At 38.8% G+C, this 27585-nt stretch overlaps 1 protein-coding gene across 4 annotated transcripts in view; it reads right to left on the reverse strand.

The window, feature by feature from the left end:
- LOC102233866 (phospholipid phosphatase-related protein type 5-like) overlaps positions 1 to 27585 on the reverse strand; it is a 59750-nt gene that overhangs the window by 27190 nt on the left and 4975 nt on the right. Inside the window, exons 3-5 of one of the 4 annotated variants that reach the window (XM_005809066.3) lie at positions 26455 to 26907; positions 21225 to 21335; positions 6764 to 6952 (exon numbers count right to left, since the gene is read on the reverse strand). In XM_005809066.3, the coding sequence (XP_005809123.1) occupies positions 6764 to 6952; positions 21225 to 21335 (300 nt within the window). In that variant the 5' untranslated portion in view covers positions 26455 to 26907. Of the gene's footprint in view, positions 1 to 6763; positions 7223 to 21224; positions 21336 to 26454; positions 26959 to 27585 lie in introns of those variants that run through there. The other 3 variants (XM_014472518.2, XM_023334415.1, XM_023334416.1) reach the window with 3 other exon arrangements.

Below are 27585 nucleotides of genomic sequence, written 5' to 3' on the forward strand. Positions count from 1 at the left end.
TCTGAGCCACATTAAAAAGAAAACAACATTGAAAGCTTTAACCCATTTTCTGCCTTCATTTTGCTTGTATTTACAAGTGTGTATGTTTGTTTGGCTCAGTGGGAGTCTCCATGAGCTGTTAAGGCTCACACTATGCCACACGCATCTAAAGCCTGCAATTACCATTTGATCCTCTGATTGGCTGCGGCTAAACTGTGCCACCTGACAGGTGGGTCAGGGCGTGCAATCAGCGGAAGGTCAGCTTTGCAAAATGCATGCTCTCAAATAGACGTAAGCAAATAATCAGTAAGCAGTTCAAAGCAGGGCTGTGTTTTCAGCCAGCCCGGAGGACGATAATTGGAGCGAGAACAGAAATGTCACCTTCAATGCATCTGGATGCATGCATTGTTCGCAAACTGTGCTACAGGCTGCAGGCTGGATGCCGCGCGTTCGCCTGCACGAGAAAATGATTTTGTTGCAGAGAGCAATACGGATTGCCTGCAGGTTCTTTGACTTGTTTATATTGGAGCTGTGATGCTCACATTCCAGCTCTCATCTGTGCACACAGCAACGGTTTTCTGCAGCGGAGAAGGAGAGAATGTAAGGCATCATCCACCCACATGGTTACCTTCACTGATACACTGAAACCTACGGCATTTTCGCCAAGTGCCACACGAGTGCATCTGTTCCACTCAGCCTCTCTGTTCCCCACTATCTAGCACTCGGATAATAATTCACACATGCATGCGCACCAAGAGGTGTGCTATTCAGAGAGTAAGGAAGGTTCAGTAAAGTCAGAATAATTGTAGGAAAATAAAAGTGTTTCTCCCGTTCAGCTCATGGCATAAACATAGTGGTTTTAAATCTCATTAAGAGAGTTTATATATTGCAGTTTATGCCAAAGGCATAAGATGGAGAAATAAAAGTGTAATAAATATTTTATTAATGGGAATGAACACAATGATAGCAATTCTTGAAACCTCTAAACCTGAATCAAGATTAAATCTGCATGAAGGAAAGCGGCTTTATAAAATGTTCTGTTTGCTGAGGAGAAATCCCAGGTTCTCCCTTTTCAGAGACCCAACTTAAAATCTGAGTCAGTTGTCTTGGTAACCATGGTAAGTTACCATGGCGAGTGACTCTGTACCCAACCGGCAGGTTTTTCTTTGACAAACTCCGGGGGTCCTGTTGAATAATCCTGTTTGCTAAGAAATGTTCCTTAGTAAGTGACATGACCCAGAGGTGCCAGAGTGGCAGCAACAAAAGAGCTTCAGTTTTTCCTTCATTACTAGCCGAGGAAACCCCCATGAAAGGAAAGCATTTATTTTCTGTCTCACCGCTCGCTGCAGATGCATCTTACAGAGCAGCGCTCATCAGTCTAAATGTGGTCAATAACTAACAGGTCAGGTTTGTAAAGTTTTGTTTCTGTGCTGCAATACATTCTCTTAGGAATCAAACTTCCAATCAGATAAAATAGCATCAAGACTTTCAGATGTAAAGCAGGTTACAATTTCTAGAAGATGATATAATCATTATGTTAACTTGTGAATTACATCATGACCTACATATGTATTTTAACCTTTGTTTCAGACAAAATGTGATGAATGAACAAGAAAGTTCCTGCTGTAGATGTTAACTGAATTCAGTTCTTTTTCAAGATTAAATGACTCAACATTTTGGGTAGTTATGTATTTTTGCCCCATTTTATGTGTAAAATCACAAAAACAATGCACAGGCAACTGCACCATGTGTGCACTGGATCAGAGGGAACCAAACCAACCCTACGTCATTCATAAAGCACCATAAAACATCAAGTGCTGAATAAACAAAGGTAAAACAAATTAGATTTAAGTAAGTGTTTACCTGCTGCATTCATACCAGATTCTGATTGTGGATCTGCCTGGAGATTTCCAAACTACAAATCAGAATTTAAGTTTCAGGAAACTGTTTTGATGTGTTTCCGACTGGTAGCTGTCAAAATTCAACTTGTGAGTACTAACTGAATGCAACATAAAAGCAGTTGCTGTCAATCTTCTCTGCACTATTCATCTTTCATGTATATTGCCTCTGCTGTCGATGTTCTCTCTGCCCATTTAAGTCTTAGGGAAGACAGCAGTTATCATTGCAAGAAAGATAATTAAGGAAGTGTGTCATGTATAACTTTCTGTATTATACTAACTAGATTCCAGCTATATTTTCCACCAAAACCCCATAACGGATAGGAAAAACTAATTTCAGCGAGTCTGGCAAAGCAACATGTTAAAGTATTAACCTTCTGAGTTGTTTTTCTGCTTTGTTTTAAAAAGCACACTGATATCACTTACATCTCTGACTCCATCGGATTAAAAGCTTCCCCTTATGTGCCTGTAGCCACTTTTTTTTCCTTTTACCTAATTACACATTTAACTCAAGGTGAACAGATGCACACTTAATTGGATTAAGTCTGATCTAATTCTGCTCTGACACAAAAGTGACAGAATTTCAAGTTTGAGTTCTGGCTTATAGTTTCACTTAACATGAATCAAACTCAATCATGTAACATCAGTACATGTCCCTGGCAGACAACAGGATCCAGGATTAGAATAAGACAAGGCAAGGAGTCAAAAAGAAGAGAAAGAATAAGATAGTGATGGAGCTTCACAGTTTAACATATCACAAATTTGGAATCATAAATGACTTCAATCCAATATTTATCAGGCTTCAGTACTTCTGGTGTCATGTCTTAAATTGCTGGGGTTTTTTTTTACAAATGTGGGTGTCACTCTTTTATTTTAAAACTTGATATTGATCATAGTCACCAAGATGAGAATGACTCAAGGAGAGTGGTAGACGATGGAAAGGGGAAAAAATGATGACATTTTCAATGACACTACAGCCCTAGATGCTAATATGGGGAAATATTTTACTTAAAGATGCCATAAAATTAAACTTTCCTTTCAAACATGAACGTTTAACCAATTTTTTAAAATATTGATTATTACACATCAAAACGTGCTTGATGCTTTATGAAAGAACAAATTAGGAATGAGATTCCTACTGCACAACAGACTTGTGTAAAATTACCATGGTTTCAGGGTATCACTGTAAGTTCCCCTTAAAATTTTAATGTATAATTTAATGTATTTTTATTTGAACCAAAAAAAACAAGTGTTATAACATACCAACGTTTAGTGTTAAAAAACTTCCATAACATTTGTTTATTATTATTATTATCAATTAGATACTAAGACTTAAGAAAACAAATTGAATAAACACTATAAATTTGGCATTTTCAAGACAATATGTTTATTGCACATATAAAAATACCTTTTGGCGCACTGGGAGGATAACAAGCTGATATTAGATAACAGAAGTTAAATCACTAGGTTATCAATCATGGTAGCTAGCCTGCAGTCAGCTTTACAGATATGTTGCAAAGATCTTGCAATCGGAAGTTTTAAAACAACATTATCTTCAAAACAGTGATGGGTGGAACTTAAATTCCCACACCATGACTGGCTGTGTTTTTACAACCAGGAACATTTACAAACAGCCACATTTTTCTTTTGTGTTGGTAAGAAAAGAATGTGGTACTTTTCCTTTGGCTAGTTGAAGAAAAAGAGGAGGCCCTGCTCTAGTATGAACTGCATAAAGCTGGGCACACTTCGGTATCGTTAGCACATCCTGTCGCTAAGTTTTAGTGCGCTCTTGGTAACCTTTTAAAACCTTGGTAGGATGACATATTGGTAACTGACCATAGCCTGGTGTAAATTAATTTAATTTACTCACTGAATAAACTCTTCTAAACTTCTGAATGTGCAAATATTTTACAAATGGTTTTCTGTATGCCTGTTTTATTAGCTTGTCTCTTAACAAATATCAAATGTCTCTTTGCAACTTTTACAAACTTTGACCAGTGTGACACTGTTTATTCATCAGTTATGGAGAAGATAAGCTGTGAGGCTGTAACTTATGATAACAAGGGCAAAGTCACAGATGTGAGCTATTTAATGATTTCTAATTAGGTCATATCATAAACCAGGCCTTCCCAGCTGTATGTGAGATCGGGTCCTGAAGCTTTCTATATTTGTATACAACTCCTGTGTTTCATTATTTAATGGGTTACTTTTAAAATAAAACTAACTTTTTTTATGAGAGACTATCACAACACTTACTTAAATGAAATAAATTCAAGGGGAGCATGACTCCTGGAAACCTTACCCTTATACTGATTCACTTGGTTTCAAACATGACCCTGTACTATAGAACCGTACAGTTTTATACACACCTCACATAGTTTGAATTGCGAAATATATCATCTAAACTCCCTGTCAGTTTACATTCACTAATCAAGGACAGGGTATATTTTAAAAACAATAACTGGATGTACAATTTTGAGTCTAAAATGGAGCCAGGTTTGTAGATGTAGTCCATGCATTTCCAAAACAGTTGAGGTCAGATCTTTACAGACATGCACATATAAATCCAAGAGATTTTGGATTGGGTGTTCTGTTGGAACATCCAGTCAAGTCTAAGATTCAACTAAAGCTGTTGATTTGAAGTGAAGTTGAACACTCTGGAGGTTGTCCCTCTGTCATTATGCTATTCAGTTGAGCAATCCACCACCCTTGACAGTGAAACTGACTCTTGGCATGATCAATAAACCTTTTGCATCACTTTGGAACAGCCGCAGGAGCAAATGACCTGGAGTGGAGTCATGCAATGTTTGTGCATGTCACTTATGTGTAGATTTAACTTAATGGACAGAATTTGCTTTATTGGCAAATGACTAAATTAAACCAGCTTTTATTTATGTGTTTTGCTGCTTCTTTGTAAATCATTATTTGACTAGTTAACATTAACTTTTGCAGCAAACCAACTTTTGCATCCCTTCTACGTCCCTCAGAGGCAGCGTACAAGGCATTAGGTTCTAGAGCATTGGTAAGCAAGACAAATCAGGTCAAAGTGTTTTTGTTGACACATGTTCTTAACATGTATCTCCTTTTCATCTGCATTGGGTGAAAGAGACTCATGAAATGTATATGGGAGGATGGAAATGACCAGGTACCAACTATTTATCTGAGAGGAAATTGCAAACCCAGTGCATCATCCACCAACACTACAATGACTGATTACCAAGCAGGTAGACTTAAGGCGGGTCCAGTCCAACTAGTTAACCCCATCATGACTGCACCCCATCATGACTGCAGCTGCTTCACAGCTATGATTTGAGCTAAAACTGGAGGGAAGAGCAGAGAGCTCAGAAAAAGTTGCAGCAGTAAAATAAGTAAATCCCAGCCTGGGGTTTTTCTGCATGGAGTTCGCATGTTCTCCCTGTGCATGCGTGGGTTCTCTTCTACTCCAGCTTCCTCCCACAGTCCAAAAACATGACTCTCAGGTTGACTAGTTTCTCTAAATAGCCTTTAAACATGAATCTGTGTATCTTTATGTTGCTTTGCGATAAAGCAACATATCTCCCGCAGTCATTGGGCGACGGCGGGAGATAGACACTAGCCCTCCCTGTGACCATGCAAGGAAAAGATGGATGGATGAATTGATGGATGGATGAATACATAGATTTATATAGTTTAAGCTCTAAATATTAGGAGCATCCTTGTCAATGTTTGCTTCAGACTTAGCATCTATCATAGCTTGTGGATCGACAGAGTCATAGTCTGACTCATAAGAGTTTGGACCCTTTACACGGTCAAAGGCCATATTTTATAATCCTCAGGAAACAAACTGTCAGACAGGATGAACAGTTTGAAATCCACTTCAGACATTGTCTACTAAAGTCAATCAATAGCCTCATATACTCTCATGACCCACCATGAGTCCTTATGACCCCTCTGTGATGTCACTGCCCTAGATGTTTACAATGCAAAGATTTTATTTTCACAATAAAACTTTTAATTTTTACAAAATCCTGTATTGTAACTTTATTTATTTATTTTTTGCTAATCCCCTTGTGCTTCATTTATTATGTTTATAAAATTGTTGAAAAGCAAATATACCTTAGATTATTTGCTTTAATGTGAGGCTCAGTGACAGACATGTCCTAATGCCACCTAAAGGTCTGACATCTAGACAGCTGAGGCCTGGAGGTCAGATTAACTCATGTAGGCAGCGCTCTGAACGTAATGCAGAGCTATGTTTCACTGCTTATTATTTCCTTTTAGAAGAGAGAAAGTGATGAAATTTCACTTATTAGCTTGAAACACCAATTACCCTAACTTGTAAATGCTTAGTGATGGTAAAAAAGGAGCATTAAATCAGGTAAAATCAAATGAATGAAACGTTCACCATGACCTACTTTTTAAAATTCTGCATCAGTGTTTAATTATTAAACACACTTCCTGTGCATTTATCACACATGCTCTCTTGCAAAATAGTGCAAGTGACCATTTTGTGAACAAACACAGAAATCCTTTAAAACTAATGATTTGTTCGGTTCCTTTAGGACACTATTTGAAACAGGAACAGAGTCTATGCACAATGTAGCTGTCTCTGGTTGCTCTACGGAGGACAAATATAGTACCCGTTGCCATGGTTATGCCAGAGAACACATTGCCACAAACAGCTTTGAGCACCACGAGGACGCACACCTACACACACACACCCGACACTCTTTTCACCACGTGCAGATAAGCAGAAACCTGTTTTTGACTAATTGTACTGAAGCAGGTAATCATTTCATCTGTTGGCATTAGACGTGAAAATTTCGTGAAGGTGAAAAATGAGCGCTTTTGGAGAAACTGTTGCCTTCCTTTTTTTCTTTCCTTAAATAAGTTGCTGACCAACTCACCGTCACAGTGGGGATGGCGGTGACGAGGGAGTAGACCAGGACCGGCGGCGCCTTGCTGTAGTCCTCTGGTCCTGGGTATGGCTTTGAGTAGGCTTTGTCGAAACAGAAGAAGCCCTGGATGTGCACGGGGAAGGTGTCCGTGTACTCAAAGTAATACGCCAACAGAACGGTCCCTGCCATGATCACCAGCTGGAAATAAAACATATTGGTAGCAGCGTCAGGATTGGGGAAAAGAGAGGGCAGCCAGAAAAAAAGAGAAAGAAAAGTAGAAATATTTTTTCCTTCACAGAGCAAAATGACGGATGCTTCCTTAATGTGTAAAGTAAGCCATTTGTGCGAGGAGAGAGAGAGTGAGGAAAGAGGTTGAGAGGGAGGGAAGTAGATAGAGACGGAGGAAGATGGATAAGGAGGAAGCAGGAGAGGAGAAAAGAAAGCAGAGTGGGAGAGTGAGAGATCCCTTCAGCAGTGTCAGTGTTCAGAGTAGGAGGGGAGAGAAACAAACTGAGCTCGCTTGGGAAAAGAGGAAATAAAGCTTCATGCAGAAGCAAGAAAAGGGAATGAGAAAAGGATGAGGGGGACAAACAGATGGGTGAGCGTCAGAAAAGAGGGGCAATGAACAGAGGGAATAACACAAGTAGAACAACATATGCATGTACTATGGATCTCTGCATAACTTAATTTATGGCTCTTCTGACATTTCTAATATTTCAGCTGCATGAAAAACACATGCAACATGACCTCCATAACGGCTAAAAATTCAATCACAATCATTCATTAGCAATTCATAACAGAGTGCATGGGTGAAATGAGAGAGGAAGAGGAATGGTAAATATAGAAACCACAAAAAAAAAAAATGCATCCATGCATTTCGGCACAGATGAGACAGATACACTGGTACTAATTAAACAGAATACTCATGCTACTGTTTAAAAAAAGAACATACAATCAGAATCCAAGCCTCTCTCATTCTATGACTGAAGACCTGTGGTTTGTGCAAAATCCTGACAGTAACCTAAAACCATAATATATTAAGAAAACAAGCACAGTAAAGCCAGCTGTTGATCAGTTTGACTTCCATTTGCAGCCTGGATATTTACGTGATGAGCTTGCTGTGTATTTGAAGGACACATTTGTCGGGAGAAAAGCGTGAGGGGGCTTCTGAGGGCAGACTGAGCTGGATTAAAGCTGCAGGGACACAACTCTTTGCTGTTTCAGCTGTTTGATGGCTGTTCATAGCCATTCCTTCTCCAAAAGAGCAGACATGTATGTACTGCGGTCATAAAAACATGACATGTAAAAACCTAATACTAAAAACTGTAAAGAGTACTTTCTAATTGAAAAGAAAGGATAATCTCTGCTGTGACCGAGTAAATATTGTATCTCTGGAGCTGAGAGTTAGGATAAAACAAAGATACCGCCATGAATAATGTAAACAGATATAGAACTATGTAGTTGTAAAAGAAGTTAAAGAGAAAGAACATCAAATTTGACTTCTAGGAATTGGCAAATACACAATAGGTTTTATTTATCAAAATCTGACTTAGATCTGGGTGCAGTAGTGATCAGAAAACAAGTTTCACATATGATTCATAAAATCATGTGCAAGCTGTGAAGCCTGAGGCACAAATAGGCAAGTGTTTATATATCTGGTGGCTGAAAACAATTGTAATTTATAAGCCATACGCCACAGAATTTGAGACATGGATGTCGATTTCTTATTTTAATATCTTGCTGCTCAAACATAAATATTTTGACAGTCAGACTGCCGAGTCAGAAGTTGATCTGGCAGTTCTCAGACCTACGTCACAGAGCCTCAAATTAAACCTGACTGTCCAGCACAATATAGTGCAGAACTGGACAGGACAAATGAATGCCACACACTATCTTGGACGTGTTCAGCAGAGCTCCTCCAGCCGATCCAAGACTCAACCGTCTCCTCTTCAATAGTTCCACACATTCAGACACTGCCGCCCTCCCCTCTTTTAACCTCTGCATGGAGAACACCTGCACTGATATGGCTTTAATGGTTTACCACTTAAATGCCCTCTTACATTTTGGCATGGTGGAGGATAAAGTCAACATAATAGTAATGCATGTTTTATGAACACTGATATTTCTTTATATCTGTTTTGGGATTTAATTTTAATCACACATACAGTCCAGATTCATGCAGTAGCACCGCTGGAACAGTCATCATTCTGAAAAATCCTCTGCTCGCTCCGGAATCTAAAATGTTTTCCATTTCAGAAACTTTTTTTTTCCATGTGTCCTCCTCATATTAAACAGGAAAGCACACAATTTTCCTGTTTTCAGCTAGAGTCCTCAATATTTGAAATACTGCATTGATGCAGCAGCATGCAGTCTATGGAATGCGACTGCAATCAGCCTTCATTATCTTCAAAGTAAACTGTTGGAGAAAAATCACTCAGATATAATTCACAATATGGAAATTATGGAAATTTTGAACTAAAATTTTAGCTTTTCCTAAACTCATCTCCAAGTGGACACAACCAAAAATGAATCAGAAAATGACTGTCCTTCATGGATCCATCATGTCTCCAAACTCAATCAAGGGGCCCTTCAAGCATTCATGTTGCTCTCTCAATGTCTGTCCAGGAACTAGTGCCAGCGCTGCTCTTCAGGGCTACTCAGAGGGTTCAAGCAGCTGTGATGTGGAGCATGTTTTGTTTTAACTGTCTTTGTTAAGGAAGGATAAGATGACCTCAGTCTCACCTCTGATCTGTGTGCTTTCTTTAAAGATGCTGAAATTTAGAGAGTGACTCCAAATGAACTGTAAACTAAAACAACGATCTGACAAATGCATCTAATTGGGATTCAAGTTATCTTTTACCTGGGGTCCACAGGTATGCTGTGGTATGCTGGCTATGCTGTGCTTGGAGCTTCATGCTCCAAGCACAGCATAGCCAGACACAACCCTCCATGCAGCAAAATTGCTTTGTTTCTCTCCTTTTTCTTTAATCTCATAGAGCTTTGTTTGTGGTTTTGCATTTGATTGTGTGGGCGTGTTTCCATGTGCACTGAATTTGAGGATATCTGTTGGTATGTGGGTGCATTCCCATGTCTCATGAGGAACTCAGGCACAGGCGAGCTATGGTGAATGTTTCTTTCCATCATCCGGTCCTCTGTTCTGCCCAGGCTACAGAAGGCTTGAGGGAGGGAAGTGAGGAGAGGTGGGAGGACGAGAAAGATAGAACATCTACAAACACCCATTGAAGTTAAATATTTGAAGGCAACTGCTGAAACGCTCCTGAGAGATTTATGTTTTACATTTTTATATAAAGTTTTGCCATATGTCAGTATTAAAATGTTTCAATCAGCTGAATGTGCAGCACAACGCATGACTGGAGACAGACAGACAGACTGGAGTGTTGCCTTTTAATGCAAAAACATGTCTCAGCGTGGAAGGTGTTGAGAGGAAGAAAACTCAAAATTAGCTATTTTTACTATCAGTGAGGTGTTTATAAATGGAGTTAGAGGAAGCACAAAAGGTCTGAGAGCTCCGAGAAAACTGGATTTTCTACGGATATGATGGCTGTTTAGTAAGGCTCTAAACAGCTGAAGTGGAAGCTGAGCATATCACAGGATGCACCATAGCTGCTCTGCTTTATCCTTTTCACATTCTGGAAAAGGGAATATTAGTAACCTTTTAAAAGTCTCACAACTAACAAAAGGATCTCATAAGATGACGTTGAATGGACATATTCATTGATATTCTTAGTAATGCTAGGTGCTTCAATTGTGCTAATCACTTATATAAAGACACTGAAGACAGTTTAAAATGCCAATTCTGACATAATGTTGACTTCGTTTTAAAATAACACTAGAATCCCATTTGAATGTAGAGTTCTGTAACACTGACTTATCTTTGCGTCACAAATGTGGTGTGAATAACAGAAATAAAATCAGAACAACCTTTTGATTATAATGACCATGTTATTGTTAGCCTTAAGAACTCACCAATTAGCAGAAATATTTCAATGCTTCCTTATTAAATATGGTGTTTACTTGAATGTCATTTGAGCTTTTATGTGCAGCCCTCTGCAGACACTGAAAGTTTTACTAAATACTCCTGAAGGTCAAAGCAACTTCAAGTTGATGGTCTTTAATTAGCATCAAGGCGACGCTGCAGTCTCCTTGGAATATTAATTTGCATAAATGGAGGCCTTCTGCAGACAGAAGGTAAGAGGATCAACGCCATTATGTGTTTTTTCTTTGTTTGCGAGTGCTTCTTTGAATTTCCAACTAAACGTCTTGTCAGTATGACAAAAACTCCAACTATAGTTGACGTTGGTTTTCTAAAAGGGACCGAGTTGCTTGCTAAGTTTTTGGGTCTGACGAAAATACCACTTTGGTCAGAGACTAAAACCCAACAACTAATTAAAATGTTGTGAAATGACAGCAGATAATTAATCTGATTTATTTCAAATTCTGTATTTGTCCAGGTGGCATCATAGCCAGACCAGCAAATAAGTGTTTAGCAATGCCAACGTTCTTTTTATTGTCTTAATCAGACTTCCTGATGTGAAGATCTTATCTGTCGTTTTCACTTTGTCCATGTTCTAAAAGTTTTCATTTAAAAGGACATGTTTTATACTCAAAACATTCACCATAGAATGAAGCCAAACACACCAATACATGTCCGGGTTTACCTCTCTTTTCTAACCATCGCCAATTTGAAATGACAGGCACCATTTTAACTATACACTAAGTCTGCCATATTGTTCTCACAAGAACTCAAACTACATTTAATAAAGGCTGCCATTTTGATTTCTTCTCCTACCAGCAGTTTATACACATATTAATTAACTCTGGCAGACATTTACACATGCCTCATGCTGCTTGATCGGATTTATTATCCTGTGATTTAGTAATTACCAGTTTAATAAATTCTGCTGAACTGTTTGGGGAAATAAATAAATGCCTGTGATTGTTGTAAATGTGTAATGAAATAACAGATCAGGGGCCGAGTCAATTCTCTTCTTTGCAGAATTATGTTAAACTTGACTTTCAAATTTCCCAAATCCTTCCAGCAATGTAAGCTTTGAAGAACATGCAGATAATCATAAATGTTGCAGCTCAGCTGTTGCACAAATTTCATTTTATCTTCTCCCTACTTGATATTCTTGGGTGTTTGGTTGAAAATGGATTAAATTAAATTTAAGGTTGTATTATACAGTCAGCACAGATTCTATAAGTATATAGAATGAGAAAGATCAATAAAAAGTATTCAATTTCAGCTAATCAGGCAGCCTAATAAAAGCTTGAAGCTAATACCTCTGAAGTTGAAAACGAGCAAAAGGAAGAAATCATGTCACAGAAAGTGAAGAAAATGCCCAGAAAGCCCTTGGACTGAAGACGCAGAAAATAAAATGTGACAATAATAGAGCATTTTAGGTAGGGAAAAAGCAAGGCGAAAATAGATGGGGCATCACTAATGTCTCCTGGGGCCAAACTGGGTTTGCATACGCAGTAAACGGTGCCTGTCCACCATTGGGCTGTGGGGAGCAGCCAGATGGCAGAGAAGTCAACTGATAAAGTCAAACATGGTTAAGGAGGGTGAGAAATTTGTGGACAATGGCTGGTGTTGAGTTGACAGCACCCCGCTGGTGCACTACGAATGTCAGGATGAACCAGACTCGAGCCGCTCTGTTTTCCTGCTAACAAAACCGGTGTCTTTATTTAACTAAAAGAAAATGGTATGTGAATCTAATGTTTAAAACATGAACATGGATTCAACTTTTTATAGCTACTGACCAAATAAACATTAAGATGATCTTTACATATTAATTACTGGGACTGGCTTTGCAGGAATCAATAACAATGAATCTAAAATTTAATGCAAGTTTAAATATCTTCTCAAATCTTTCCAAAAGCTGGCATTAACTGTTATTTCCAGTGTCAAGCTGGTTTTGCAAGTTTTTATTGTTACTTCCTCTGTTGTCTTTGTCACAAAAATCTTCCCAAAATTAGCCTGAGATGAGGCGGCACCTCTCCCCCTGGTTTTCAAATCTGGTTCCCAGATGAGCACACATAATTACTAGCTGGTGTGAACAGAGCATGTGAGTATTTGACAGCAGCCATGGTCTTAATTCTACATTTTTTAGCAAACAGGCTTAGACAGTGATGGTTGTTTTTTCTTTTTTTTTTTTTAAATTGCATGCTGACATATGGGAGTGAAAAGCTGCCTAATGCTGAGCACCAAAGTCATTACATTTGCCCCATATTCAATAGAAGAAGCCGCATGAGACTGCTGAGACAAACAAGGGCAACACACAAACTGAGCTTCATCAAATCAACACTGGTGATTACAATACATAGGCTTTACTGCCCCCTAGTGGCAGTGGATTGCATTCAAACAAGTCGAGAAAGAAAAGCAGATGAGACTGAAAGAAGTGAACTAAAGGGAGAGGTAGGGTCGAAAATATATCACTGGGAGGCAATAAAGGGGAACTGGAGGAAGATAAAAGATGGGTGAAACTGTTAAAGAGACATTAACTGATCACAATAAGCAGCAGAGCAAAGCTGAGTGTGCCACTGGGAAATAAATCAGAGGGTGCAGAAAAAACAACAAGAGTGGCTCCAGAGGAGCAAATAAGGACACATGAGAGACAGAAAGAGGGTGAGAAAAGCAATATACAAAGCAAAGCAATGCAGGGGACGATGGCAATGTGGATGAGCAAAGGAGTCACCCATCTTATGGGCACTAACGCAAACTCTCTTCCTCCTTCATGTCTCTGCCAGCTTCTTCTCCCTGTTTACTGAATCTGCTTTACCACCTTAATTCATTCACTCATTTTTTTTGTATCAAAAGAGTTTATTCTCCATTAGAAATACACCCATTTGAATTATGTGGCAAATGTCCAATCTTTCTTTTTGGTAAAGCTTTAATCTCGGGATACAGATTTCTCCTAAGAACCGCAACATAAAAGTGAAACAGCATTCTGACTTCTTTTTTTCCACTGGCCTTTATTGTTTTAGCATTGAAAAGCTATTTATGTTAAGCTGCTGTAATGCTGTTTCCTATCATGCTGTGTATGCTGGCGTTTTATAGAACACTTTACGTGGAAAATCAGCACCTTCAAAACAGGGATCAGGGTTTTGAACCATTTCATGTAGGAAAAAACAATTACCTGATACACCACACATTTCTAAAGGATTTTAGTTTATTATAGAAAACCTTTCAGCAGCAGATATATAATCTTTTTCCATTAGTAAGTTCACAATATTCTGAGTAACAAGCAGCACAGGCAGCAGAAAGAATCAATGTGTAGTTCTGAATCTTGTATTAGCATGAATCTTAGAAAGAAGCAACACTGAGGGATGATTACATACCATCAAGTCAATTTTATTTTACAGACTCGCTGCAGAGACGATCATATTTTTTTATTTCAGCAGAGATCATTTGACTTCGACTACACCTCAGACGCAGGCAAGTTCTTTTAATGCCTGCGCATAAAAGGAGATTGTAGAATATTGTGATATATATGGGTTTCTCATGCCTATGTCTCTCTTTTTTAAACAAGATAACAAGTTGGAAGCAGCCCGACTAACAAGTGTCCCCAGAGCATTGAGAGATCCCAGTGCGGCAGAGAAAAACGGGCAGGTGTTATTCATGGAGTCTGAGCGGTAACGAGCTGAAAGTAGGAAATAATGTAAGAATGAACCGGTGAAGGTTCTTTGTGACGGTATGGGTGCTGAAGAGGAAGAGGTATTTAAAAATAATCAATGCAAGAAATTCTAGTTAAGAAAAGGAGGATAGTTATTACACTGAGAAATTAGTGTAATAACTATATTTAGGATGATCCTGAACAGCTGTATTACTGTCCTGTCAAGATTTGTCACCTTCCCTGTGTGCAGTTGGTAGCTTTTGATAGTGCACAAATTGATCACAGCAAGGTTTAAGAGAAACATGTAAATATGAAGGTGCATTTTCAAATGACCTACCGGGTCATTTACAGGTCATTTGAAAATGACTTACATTTTCAAGATTTTCTAAGTTTTGCTGATTTGGCACAAACAACGTGGTTCAAATCCGTTGTTTGTGTCAAAGAACAGATTTGATGTTTGTGCCATCAGAGATGGCACAAACATCTCTGATGGCACAGAGACAGACAATGTATGTCTCTGTGCTGAAACAGACAACAAATAAATCACCTAAAGGTAATAGATGTACTGAGGAGATGTTGAACCAAGATGGGGATATAGATAAATGGAGCAAAAGCCCACTTTATTGTTGGCAACTGTGGAGTAATGAAAGCAATTCTTACATCAAAACTACCATCCATCCAACAAGGTTGAAGTTGACCTACCAATATTAGGTCTCAGATCCATAGTTATAGGTAGAAACAAACTTGTAAGCTCTGCAAACTGTCCTGCCAGGATTGAAAGAGTGACACAGAGATATAACACACAGTCTGCTGGAGCAAACAAAGCTGAGACAGAAGAAGATCCTTCACTGTCCAGCTAATATGAGAAATATGCTGATCCACACAATCTGATTGAGGTACTAATAAATATATTGTTGTAATATATCATAAGATATTACTACAATTTGTCATATGTAGTTGAACAGACAAACAACCATGCGAGGAAATGCTGCCGACAAGAAGAACCAATCAATTCACCACACACACGGACACGCCAACACAAAACAGTGTCATCTATCTTATATGCTACAGATGGTAACCATCACAATGTAGATGCTTAATAACAAAAAATCCATACACATCCATATATATGTCAGAAATAAACATATAAACATTTACAGGGCAAAATGTATGAATTTTTGTGTGACATGAGGAACAATGCAATGCTCTAGCACAGTTTATTTTGACTTAAGGAGCCTGACAGCGTGGTGGTAAAAGCTGTCTTTTAGTCCTTTGGTGCTAGCAGTCAGACTCTTATACTGTCTGCCAGATGGCAATAGAAGTCTGTGTGCTGGATGACTGTGGTCCTAAATGACGCTGTGTGCCTTTCACAGACACTGGCTGCAGTAAATGTCCTGGATGGAAGACAGACTGCCATGTGCCTCCTGCTTCACTTTTCCAGCTGTGCAAGGAGCTTTCCCACACCGCTCTGTCATTCAGCTTTCCAGCACGCTCTCTATGCTACACCTGTAGAAGTTGGTGAGGATGCTGGTCTTCATGCCAAACAGCCTCACTATCCCCAGCAGATATATATTTTGAGGTTGCAACAGAATAACTTTGTTTTGAAGCACTTAATGTATCTGGACATCCTGTATGAGGATCATAGCCAGATGAAGAAGAAATGAAAGGCACAGAAATATGATGTGATGGTGCAACATCTTCTGAAACCACAAAGTCTAGTTATACTCCAGATTAATATGAGAGATGTGAATGACAAAAGGGGAGTGGATGAATGATTTATCACCCTTGGTTTCGTGTTTATCAGGGAACTATGACCTAAAAGTTACCATAAACCCTCCTGCATGTTCTGCTTTCCTGAGCCCAGAAAAACTCCTAAACAGATTGTATGTGGGACTTTCTTTTTGCTGCCAAAATTTACTCTTGATCATAGCTGAGGGATGGAATATGAATGGATGAGAGAATCAAACGCTTTGTCCTTTGGCTCAGCTCCTTCTTCACCACAACATATCACAGTAACTCTCATATTGCTGAGGCTGAAGTCCTGATCTTTGAATCCACTTCAAGACATCTCTTGAGATATTTGCTGTGGTGATGCTTTTTCTTTTTTAGAAGTGACTGGGAGGCTGGTCAGATTTGATGGTAAGATGGTTGGAGACAAAGTGTAATACTTGAAGGATCAAATCCATCCCTGTATATGAACGCATTGGGCTCATTGTTGTGCGTTATCATCTATCTCACCTAAACATAAATAAATACTAAATATAATATAGTGAATCATTAAGAATGGGATAATGCAAAACTCAATAAATGTGGTGAAAATTCAAAGAATGTGTTTCTCTTTTAGAACTAATGTGCAGATAATATGCAAATTTGTTGTGCATGAAAAAAGTAGGAAATCAAATGTGTGCTTAAAATTGTAAAATTACAAAGAAGAGAGAGGTTATAATTGACTATAAAAGAGATGAGGATAACAGATGTGCTGAGAATTAACAGAGACAGCATAGGCTGTAAAGCTGAAATATGATTTGGTCTGATGCTCAGCAGTCTGTTTATTTTACAGAACTCACAAAGCCATGGGAGGAAGCAGCCAATGAGGCATGAGGAAGGATTGACAGGGAGGAAAGTCGACTTGTCTGAGCCAGCAGTTCAGGCAGCAGTGAAGCTGGGAAGCCTGCATGCTGTGATCCGGGGGGATATGATGCAATCAATGAGCGATTAATACGATATCTTACAACTGAAACAGCAGATGCCTCCCTGGAAATGTTGAGTCTAAACGGCAGAGTGAAAACCTCTCCCCTTACATCATATTTGTCTTTAAACTCTCTTGCAAAAATACCCATACCTGTTGACTGTTTTCACATTAAAACCACAAACGTAGGACTTCATGAGATGAACCAACACAAAGTAGCTGGTAATTGTGAAATGGAAAGAAATGATAAACTTCTGTCTAAATTTTTTACACATGAAAATGTTTTAAAAAGGTGTAGAATGCATCTGTATAGACTTGAGGCTTAGGCAGAGCTTCACTTTCCAACAGGTTAACAACCTAAAATATTACCGATTCATATGCTCTAGATTTTTATTTTGAAAAAACATGAAAAAATTTTGTTTTTTTCCTTTTTCCATGATTTATTGTATGATATGAAGTAAAGGTAAAATATACTGAGCTTTTGTGGTTGTAGTGTGACAACATATGAAAAAACTCCCAGGGTCTGAATACTTTTTCAGGGTATTTATGAGTCAGCTTTAGAACAGATTTTCACAGTCAGTCCGTCTGACCCTGATGACATCAAGTTCTGAGCAAAAGTCCTCCCACGAGGCCGTCGTATCAAAATGACTCTCTAAAGAGGAACGTCGGAAAGGGTGCCATTATAAGGCCACATCAAGAGAGGAGGTGAGATGAGGATTTATCATCTTTCCATATTGTTTTCTTTTTACTGTTGTTCTATATGTTAAACAAAAGGCGCACACTTCTAAATGAGAAATAATGAAATTTTTCATCAGAAAAATAATGCGTTCACTCAGGGACAGAAGATAAAGACATGAAACAGAGCTGATCAGAGTCAGATACTGCAGACAAGAGCTCAGATAACAGGAGTGATGAAATGTCTTCAGGACAGACTGAGGGACAGGAAAATGATCATCAAGCAGATACAAAGATAAGGGTGAGCGATACAGTGTGAGCAGCAGAGAACCAGATTGCATTGATAAAGACGGAACGAGAAAAGGAATCATCATCAAGATGGCAAGAGAGGAGCAGGAATCACACAGGGCATTTGAATAGAAAAGAAGCAGATAATGAGATGCTAATGTAGCAACAAAGGACAGAGTGCCCTCCGGGGGGAGCTATGCAACAGCAGGCGGTTTCTGTAAGAAAACAGATGAAGATGAATTTAATTCAATTTTAAATTCATTTTTAAAATTGAATTTTAAAAATACCCTTTACTAAACCACCACAATGCGTGCGATTTCAGTCTAGTTCATACGAAGTGATTAAAGTCAAGCCAGATTCACCTCTGGCTGCGTCTGAGCTAACGCAAACAGAGGCAGAAGCCTCCAACAAGGATGAAAAAATGGGAAGAAAATTCCATCCTGGGTTTGAATTTTTATCTCCAGTTTGTGGCGTGAGGTGAGCACACAAACGGGGTCCTCTGAGAACAAAATCTACATTAATGAGACACAAATATGAAGACAGAGCTAAAAGAAACATCTGAAAAAAAGGGGAAAGGAGACTCAAGAGAAAAGATGAAGCTGGACAGAAGCACTGAGGAACAGGGAGAGGTTATGATGGAAGACGGGCTTGAGTGGGTGGAGGAAGTGATGAGATTTTATGTAAAAGGGGGATAAAATGGAGCGATCTGGTACAAATGATGTAATTACTCAAGTGAATGAGTGTTAAAGAAAAGTGATGCCAAGAACTTGCATGAGGAGACCGCCTGTGAACGGCTCCGGAGAGCATCAAAGAGAATACTGTAGGAGGGGAGGGGTAAATATATGCAAAGCTATGAGTAATTGTAAATTTGTGCAATAAAAACTCCCCCCCCCGAAACGCTGCGCCGAATGGCTTTATGTTGGAAGAGTGTAACAGTAGTGGTTTGTCTGAACTGTTGAAAAGCAATCGTAGGACCTCAAGAGGATGTTACGAGTGAGCTCCAACAGACAAAAAAAACAACAGGGTCGAAATAAGTTCTTCTAAAGATCTTTTTAAAGAGGAGGCTGTCGCTGCAGCTGAACTCAGTTACAAAAAAAGATCAAACGTGAAATGAGACAAGATTTTCAAAAACATCAGAAGTTTGGGCTTTTATCTCAAAAGTTTTCTCAACCAATCTTTTTCTTTTCCTAGCCTGCAGGATTTTTTTTTTATATCTTCAGTATGAAAGTCCAAGCATTTCACAATTATAGCACTTTAAGAAAATATTCATACTTCCCTTGTGCGGCCACAAACTTTGATTTATTTTCTGGAGATTTTACGTGATAGACCACCTAAGTAGTGCATAATTAATCAATGTAAGTGAAACTACACATAATGTTTGTTAAAAATTATTTCCATGGAAAATAAATAGACAGTGTAAGCCGTGGTCACATTTACTCTAACAACCCAAAATAAAATCCAGTGCAGCTAACAACCTTCAGAAGCCACATAATATCTGTGAAGGACTAAGGTGCAAGTCACAGCCCAATGATAAAGCTGTGGTAAAGTTGTAAGAGTTAAGTTGAAAATCAACATCCCAAGATTTGAGTATCTCACATTGTACTGTTCAATCCACCACCTGAAAATACAGAGAATATGGCATAACTGCAAACCTATCAACATATCTCTGGTCACCAACATGCAGATTGGGCCTCTTGGCAGAAGTAGCCAAGAGGCCCATAGTAACTCTGGAGGAGCTGCAGAGATCTACTGCTCAAGTGGGAGAATCTGCCTGTCATAATCCATAAATCTGATTATTGTGAAAAAACAGCAAGAAGAAAGCCATAATTGAAGAAAATTATCAGTCATAAAACAACCTAAATGTTTTTGGCCTGCATGCAACTGTGTCGAAGAAATCTCTGCACATTACCCTAAACACACCAATCTCAATGTGAGACATGGCGGTAGCAGCATCATGTAGTGGGGAAGCTTTTGTTTGGCAGGGAAAGTTAAACTGGTTAGAGTTAAAGGGAAAATGGATGGAGCTACATAAAGAACAAAAAACAGTTAGAAGCAGAAAGGCGAAGGTTCACTTTTCACCAGGACAACCCTGAACAAACATAGCTACAATGGAGCAGTTCAGATCAAAGCATACCCATGCAAATAGTAAAATGAAATAGAGTGTAAAGTCTAGACATCAAAATGCAATTGAAAATCTGTGGAAAAACTTGAAAAAATTCCACACAAACTGAGTTTGACCTGTTTTACAAAGATGAATGGGCAAGAAAATTCAGTTTTTAGAAGTGCAAAGCCAAAAGATACAAACCCATGAAGAGCTTTATTTCCTAAATATAGTGCAGATATGCTCTATTTTGTGTTGCTCTTCCACAAAAATATCCCAATAAAATTCAATAAAGTTTGAGTTTGTAACGTGACAAGAGTTGAAAAGCACAATAGGGAGATGATAACATTAGCTCTGCACATTTGAAAGCTCATTAAACTTTCTGCAGCATTGTAATTGCACTGTCTTTTGTAGACCTTAAACAACAACAGCGAAAAGCTACGTCAACGCAACCTACTATCATTGCTGTGGTTCACACAACTTGCAGCATGGGATGGCCAAATTGGGTTTCCCTTCTTAATTAGGGCAATAAATTTGGAAATATTAGCAAAGGCCACAAGGGCTGCGCCAGGTCATTAAGGGATTACACAGAGAAATGAAGAGCCGTATGAGGGAGAGAGAGAGGGAGAGGAGCAGGAAATGATGAGCGAAGAAAGCTTTGGAGAGGACTTCCACGATAGATCCCTTCACCATCCTTTTAAACGTTATCACTAAGTGATTCATGGGCTGAGGATAATTACCCATTTGTGTTAATTCATCCAAATCAATCACTCTTTTTTGGAGTCAGTGAACTGAAAACAGAGCCTGCCATCTGATTTCTGCAGCTGACAGTCATTCATGCTAATCTGCCATGAGAAAAGCATCAAAGGCTGAGAGATAGAGATACAAGCAGAGAACATTCACAGGATGGAAAATGTTCTTTTTTATGCTCATTAGTGTTCTTTATGGCATTTAATCTTCCTGGATATTTTCAGAACTACCAAAGTACCTGGCAGTTTTAACTTGATTCTCTGCCACAACCCAAAGGGATGTTCTGTCTGTCGAACCAGATCACTGTGGGGAATATTATTTCAAGCTCACCTCCACGAAGAGGAAACAGGGCACGATGTAGGTGCTGGTTTTCAACTGGCCTCTGTCTGCGGTAAGGTTCATCATGGGCCTCCTCTGCGATGGTCGCTGACTGTCAATCATCTGTAGGAGATAAAGTTCAATGTAACGCTTTTGTTTATCACATGTATTTATCTTTGTGTAAAATAAAAATATAATGCATAGCCATGCAATAAAAGTATAGTTAAAACCGAAGCCATGGTTCTCAGTCAGAAAAGGTGGATCGCTCCCTTTAGGTTGAGGTTCAATCTTTCCCTTAAATGCAGACGTTTCAAGTATCTTTTTCATGAGTGACGGCAGGATGGAGCAGATGGGTAGATTGGGACCTTGTCTGCAGTAATACCTCACTGGCATGGAAAAGTCTTGGGTTCCCCTAGTATCAGTTGCATATTGTCACTGGTAAAAAGGAATGTGTTTTCTTCTGGTAAGTGATATCTCTACAAAACCATTTTTGACAATAGATGGATGAATTTATGAATACATTGACTCAGAGTCACATTCCTCTTGTTTTTCTCCGGCTTAACAGAGCTATTTATTCTCCTAAAGATTGAGACAGGTTCAAAAGTAGAAGGGCAGGTGATTTGTTGCTTTGGGCAATTTGCTTGGCTCCTTAATCTGTGTTGTCTTCACATCAGCCTGGGATCACTTCCTCTGCTGTACTGACCCACAGGTGTCACAAAAGCTTAGGATGAGGCAGAGGATGCGGAAACTGGGTTGCTGACAATGCCTCACTACTTCTAGCATTTCACTTCATTTTCATTGGATATCAATCTATTGCTCTTTATAAAGAAGTGATGAAAATTGTCACCTCAACATATGAACCACCACTAGAAACAAAAACCTTCATTTATTACCAGAGTGTTATAAACAAAATAATGTCAACAAAATTTTGTTACTCAGTTAGGAATGTTAAACATGATGCTAAGACATAAACCAAATGCTCTGAAAAAGTACATGCAAATTATTACTTTAGATTTAGCTTAATTTGAGCCATCATATTTCTCCTTACAGTGAATATATTCCTATTGGTGAAGCCTTAAACATTTTGATGCCTTTTACAGCTTACTGGAAATAACTGCAATTTATCGTATATGTTTTTCTGTCTATTTTCTTAATTATTTTTGTATACTTTATTTTAAATTTCTGCATTTTCTTTATTTTAATATTCTACCTCAGTTCTTTTGTGTATCGATCATGCATGATATGAAGAAAAATAATGATCACTATCATATATTGTGCTAACATATGAAACTTTAGTGAAATACTCCATCCCTCATGCCAGTTTTGCCTTTTCTCAAGTATCTGCTTATTTCATCAAAAACCATATCTTTAACTTCGAAGTGTGAGATTCAGACTGTAGCATTCTTGTGATGGTCTGATTTTCTTTCTGCTTTAAATAATTGAAGCATTCGTAAAATCCTGTGATAATTAAACAGATAAAATAAACTACGTGTAATCGTAGTTTACCAGATAAAGGTTGCCTTTCTGAGGATTTACAGAAATGGCAACAGTTACAGAGGATCAACCCTTTACAGTGAACAAAAGAAGCAGGATGTATCTAACTAGCATATTGAGGACAATTTGAATAATGTACATACCATGCACTCATAAGTCTAGATTTCCGATAGCCTTTGTGTCCCGCATTTCTGCATAAAATCCTTTTAGAGTATAAATAGGGAATCCTTTCTCTACCCACCATGAGTAAAAGGTATGAAAAAAAACAATTTTTTTTTATGCAAACGCACACCTACGCTTTTTGCTACACACAGATTTGCAGATGTACAAAAACGCACACAGTGGTACATCCTGCATGATACATAAAAAAAAAAACAACAAATAAAACACACTCAGGTATACAGACACAAACCGAACAGGGAGGCAATGGGAGAATGGAGGAGGAGGAAATGAGGCTGATAGGAGGAGATCTAAAGTGGAAACAGAGGAGTGATGATCAAAAACAAAAGCCTGACAGAAAGAGAAAAAGACAAAGTCATGATGCAGATGTTTGGAGACAGAAGTGTGGATGGTGAGATAAAAAGCAAGCAAATTCAGCAATGGGAAATAATTGTGATAGTTGGATAACAGGTAGAAAGAAAAGAATAAAGCCTCAGATCACAAAGAGAAAAAGAAAAAAGGAGAAGGAGCAGAGAGTTAGAGTAAGAGCTCATGAGAAGCTTTGGGGTTTCTGGCATGCAAATGATCGCACTCGCACTAAATAATGTCAGCCTCGTTATATGCAGAAAATCTCAAAAGACATTCAGATCATACGTCTTTGATTAAAGCAGCAAAAACATTTTGTTAGGAGTTGGGAACTTTCTAATCTTCCTGTTATTGCTCATAAAGAGAAAAAAAACACCAAACCTCTGTATATAGCTTATTCATTTTAGGACCAGCTGGTTTTTCACTGCAGATATCACGCTTATTCCCTCATCTCCTTGGCAACAATTATCTCCCCAACTTTATAGCGCCTCGTCAGCCCTTTCCTCAATCAGCGGTTGTTACAGCAGAAGTGGAGAGTGCTCCACTTCACAAGGTTGGACGGCATCCATGCTTGTATTTTGGCCCTGAATGAGTAATGAAGAATAATAGATAAAAGGCGAGTCCTTCAGTCCTGTCCAAACAGGCCCTGAGACTTCATTATGAAAATGATAATAAATGTAAAAGCCCACAAATCAGTAAAACATGATCAAATATTAATAAAATGTATAATCTGTGCATTAATAAAGAAAGAATTAAAAATGCAACAGACTGAAAAAAAAAAAACATTTCACAAAGATCTCCTCACATCTGAAGCCATTTAATCCATCAAAAAAAATGAGGCTTTCTTTTTAATTCAACAGGTTTTTTTTTACTAACATGAGATTCAAAGATTACTAATTTATACTTTATACTGAAAAATATATCACATTGATCTTGTAAGCTCAGCACTATCTATGTATACATATATAGATCTGAACAGTCCCTAAACTTGAAATATTAACAAATTTGGGACTAATAACATGAATAAGTCAATAAATCTGTTAGTACTTCAAGTATCTTTTAATACAATAAGTCTTCTTGGTAATTTGGGGTTAACAAAGCTTGGAATGCAGACAGTCAAACATGCCTCTGAGAAATAGTGTTACATTATCTCTTAGATGTAGAAGTAGAGAGGCAGAGAGAAATCAGCCGATGGCAGGAATGGCCAACAGGGTGAAGAAACATTAAAACCTGATATTTTCCCGATGAGGAAAACATCAGGACTACCTAAATGCTAGAACTCTTAGTTCTGGAAACTGTTAGGGTATATAACTCAAAGAACAGAAAATATGAGAAGCTTTTTAAAATGAAAATGATTCTTTTTTTTTTAGTTCAGTGTGAATGAGACTTGGATGTGTAATGGTCATTTCACCCCTTCACCATTTTGTCATTTTGTAGCAGGTACCAAATTGAGTCACCTTCCAAAGGATGCCCAGTAGTACCCAAATTAGGGATGTTTTGTTAAACTGGAAAATGGCCAGCCAACCAAAAGCCAACTTCAACAGATAACAGGAAGGCTGAGCATTGTACAGCAAATTTGTGGCTTCATTGTTTGAAGCCCTTACCATCTGAAACCAGGAAATAGAGCACTTCATCCCAGTTCTAATGTCCTGGGCCTTGCAGTGGCTCCCTGCAGCTCAGAGAGCAGACTTTCAAATACATTTTGTTATTTTATAAATCACTCAATGGCTTAGCAGCAAGATATATTAAAGATCTGCTGTTGTATCAAGCTTCCAGTCACGTCTTCTGATTCAAGTCCATTCGTCATTCCCAAAACCAGAACCAAACATGGAGATGCAGCATTCAGTTGTTGTGCTCTACTAATCTGGAACAAACTTCCAGAAAACTGCAAAACAGCTGAAACACTGAGTTCCTTTAAATCAAGGCTAACAACCCATCCTTTTAGAGTTGACTATGAGTCATAAAATCTTGGATATCGATCAGTATATTTAATATGCATTTGCTTCATGATTTTGATGATGGTATTTGATCAAATGTAATGTTTATTTGTAGTTGTTTGCAAATGCTTTATGGTGTAAAGCATTTGAACTGCCTTGTTGCTGAAATGTGCAACAAGGCATTGATGTGATTGTTAAGGAACAGACTGGATTTGGACATTTTGCAGCTTCATGGAATGCCTTTGCCTTCTGTAGAAAATACACACAGAAATCTCTGTTTCATGTCCGTATAACTGTTCTAGTCATTAATGAAAAATGGTAAAAACAGCTGAAAATGTTAATTCTGTAATCATTTAGGTTTTAATTTAAGGCAAAGCATAAACTTCTAATACCATAAAACTTCTAATAGAACAAAATACTTTCAATGTACTTAGCTGTAGACCCCAGAAAGGCTAAAATTGTTATTTAAAAAAAAAAGAAGAAAGAAAACTGGGGTCCAGAAATCATCCACAACACTCTGATTAGTGCTTCTGTACTATTAAAAATGCTCAAACCCAAAAAATATTCAGTAAACATTGCAGCAGCATCACTACATATACATTACGTAGGTTGAAATATAAACTCTTGTTGTAAAGCATGAACCGTTTTCAAAGAGAAACAGGATTCAAAGCTCCACAATCCACAGAGAGCAAATTGTAATATTTATGTCAGAAGATAAAAGACTTGTATCTATACATACACACGCTCATACAGGCAGCGCGCTGTATATAGTGTGTTTGGGAAGATCTTTTATGTACTGCTTTTCCAAAGCTGAGAAGCAATAAGGCAAAAGGCTGGCATGACTGATTCTCCATGCTGTTCACTATTATGTGCATCTTTAAGCCCTTTACTGGTACCACGGCAACAAAAGGCAAAAAATCTCACTGGCAAACACTCACCGATTCACCATCACACACACATTTATGCTCACGCTAAGGTTTTCTCCTACTTCTTACACTCAAAAAGTGACTATTATTCCAGGACTCATTGCATGCCGATTTGGGTATTAGTAGAGCAAGCAGGCACACCGTTGGTACTTTTTTAGAGTACGTGAGTGTGTGTGTGTGCAGCTGAGCATCCCTGTGACCCACATTGTTGAACCTCAGGAGCGGCACAGCAGGAATTCCATCTGTAGGAGGACATCTTCCACTCCTCTCTTTACCTTTCTCTTCTGCTCACTCAAACACATGCACACATGCAGCTTTCCAAACAAACCAGGGTTAGCAAGTGGTTTGAAAAAGTCTCACCTTCTGTCTCTGTGTATTGGAAGCAGTGCTGCTGAACAGTGGCCGCTGCCTCTAGAAGTCTAAGGGGATTTGCTTCTGCAGCGAAGTCGCATCGTGTGGTCTGGTTGTGGTCTCAGCTCCGATCTCTCTCTTTTTCCTCTTTTCGTCTCTTTCAAAGCATTGCCGCCCCTCACTTCCGCTGCTCCGCCACTTATAAGCCTTTCGGCACCAAGTGTGAATAGAGAGAGATAGAGAGCCTGCCCACTGCCAGGCACTCAGCCTGCAGCCAGACTGGTCTATATCTGTCTGCACTCTGCTGCTGGGTCGGCAAGCTAAATATGATGATCTTCAACAGCACTTCCAGGCTAATTAGTCAAGTGACGAGATCCACGGGCTCAGTGAGGGAGCCTGCTCGGTGCAGTTGCCGGTGGATACGGGGAGAGGAGGAGAAGGTGTGTGTGAGAGCATCTGCATCTGCGTGTGGGAAAGAAAGAGCGAAGGGAAAAAAACAGCGGAAGAGGGAATTTAAGAAAGAGAGAGAGATGGGAGCAAAAATGATCATGTGTGTGTGGTAGTCAGAGGTAGAAGCAACACTGTGGCTAAAATGGTAGACATCATGCACTTTAGTACCCCTGCAAACCACTTTGAAAAAAAGGGAGACATCACACACTCTGAGCGTAAAAGTACTGGTGTGTGTGTGTGTGTGTGTGTGCGTGTGTGTGTGTGTGTGCGTGTGTGCATGTGTGTGATTATAGCTGGAGAACCAGGAGAGAAATGCAGCTGAATTACCCAATGGTAGTCAGTGTTGTGTGCTTCTATGGCTTTTTTGAGCACCTTGCCTTATACCGAGTGAGCTCAGGTGATCTGGGACCTCAGTTCTGAACAGCCCGAAGTGGGTTAACGATGCATTGTCAAGCAGAAAAGTGGGATGCAACCCACACATGTCCATATGTAGGTCACAGGCCTTCTGGTCGCAAGCTCACAAGGAGGATTTAGAGGTTGTTGTTATATTCCACATGCAGGTATGTGCATTACTTAATGATTTTGGGTTGCATTAAATAAATCACACATAAATCAGTGGCAAACTGAAAGCAGTCAGAGTTTTCATGAGAAATGCATGTTTCTGTGAGGGTGAGTCTTTTAGTAAATGTT

This window comes from Xiphophorus maculatus, chromosome 5 (genome assembly GCF_002775205.1).
Source record: "Xiphophorus maculatus strain JP 163 A chromosome 5, X_maculatus-5.0-male, whole genome shotgun sequence".
Lineage (NCBI taxonomy): Eukaryota > Metazoa > Chordata > Actinopteri > Cyprinodontiformes > Poeciliidae > Xiphophorus > Xiphophorus maculatus.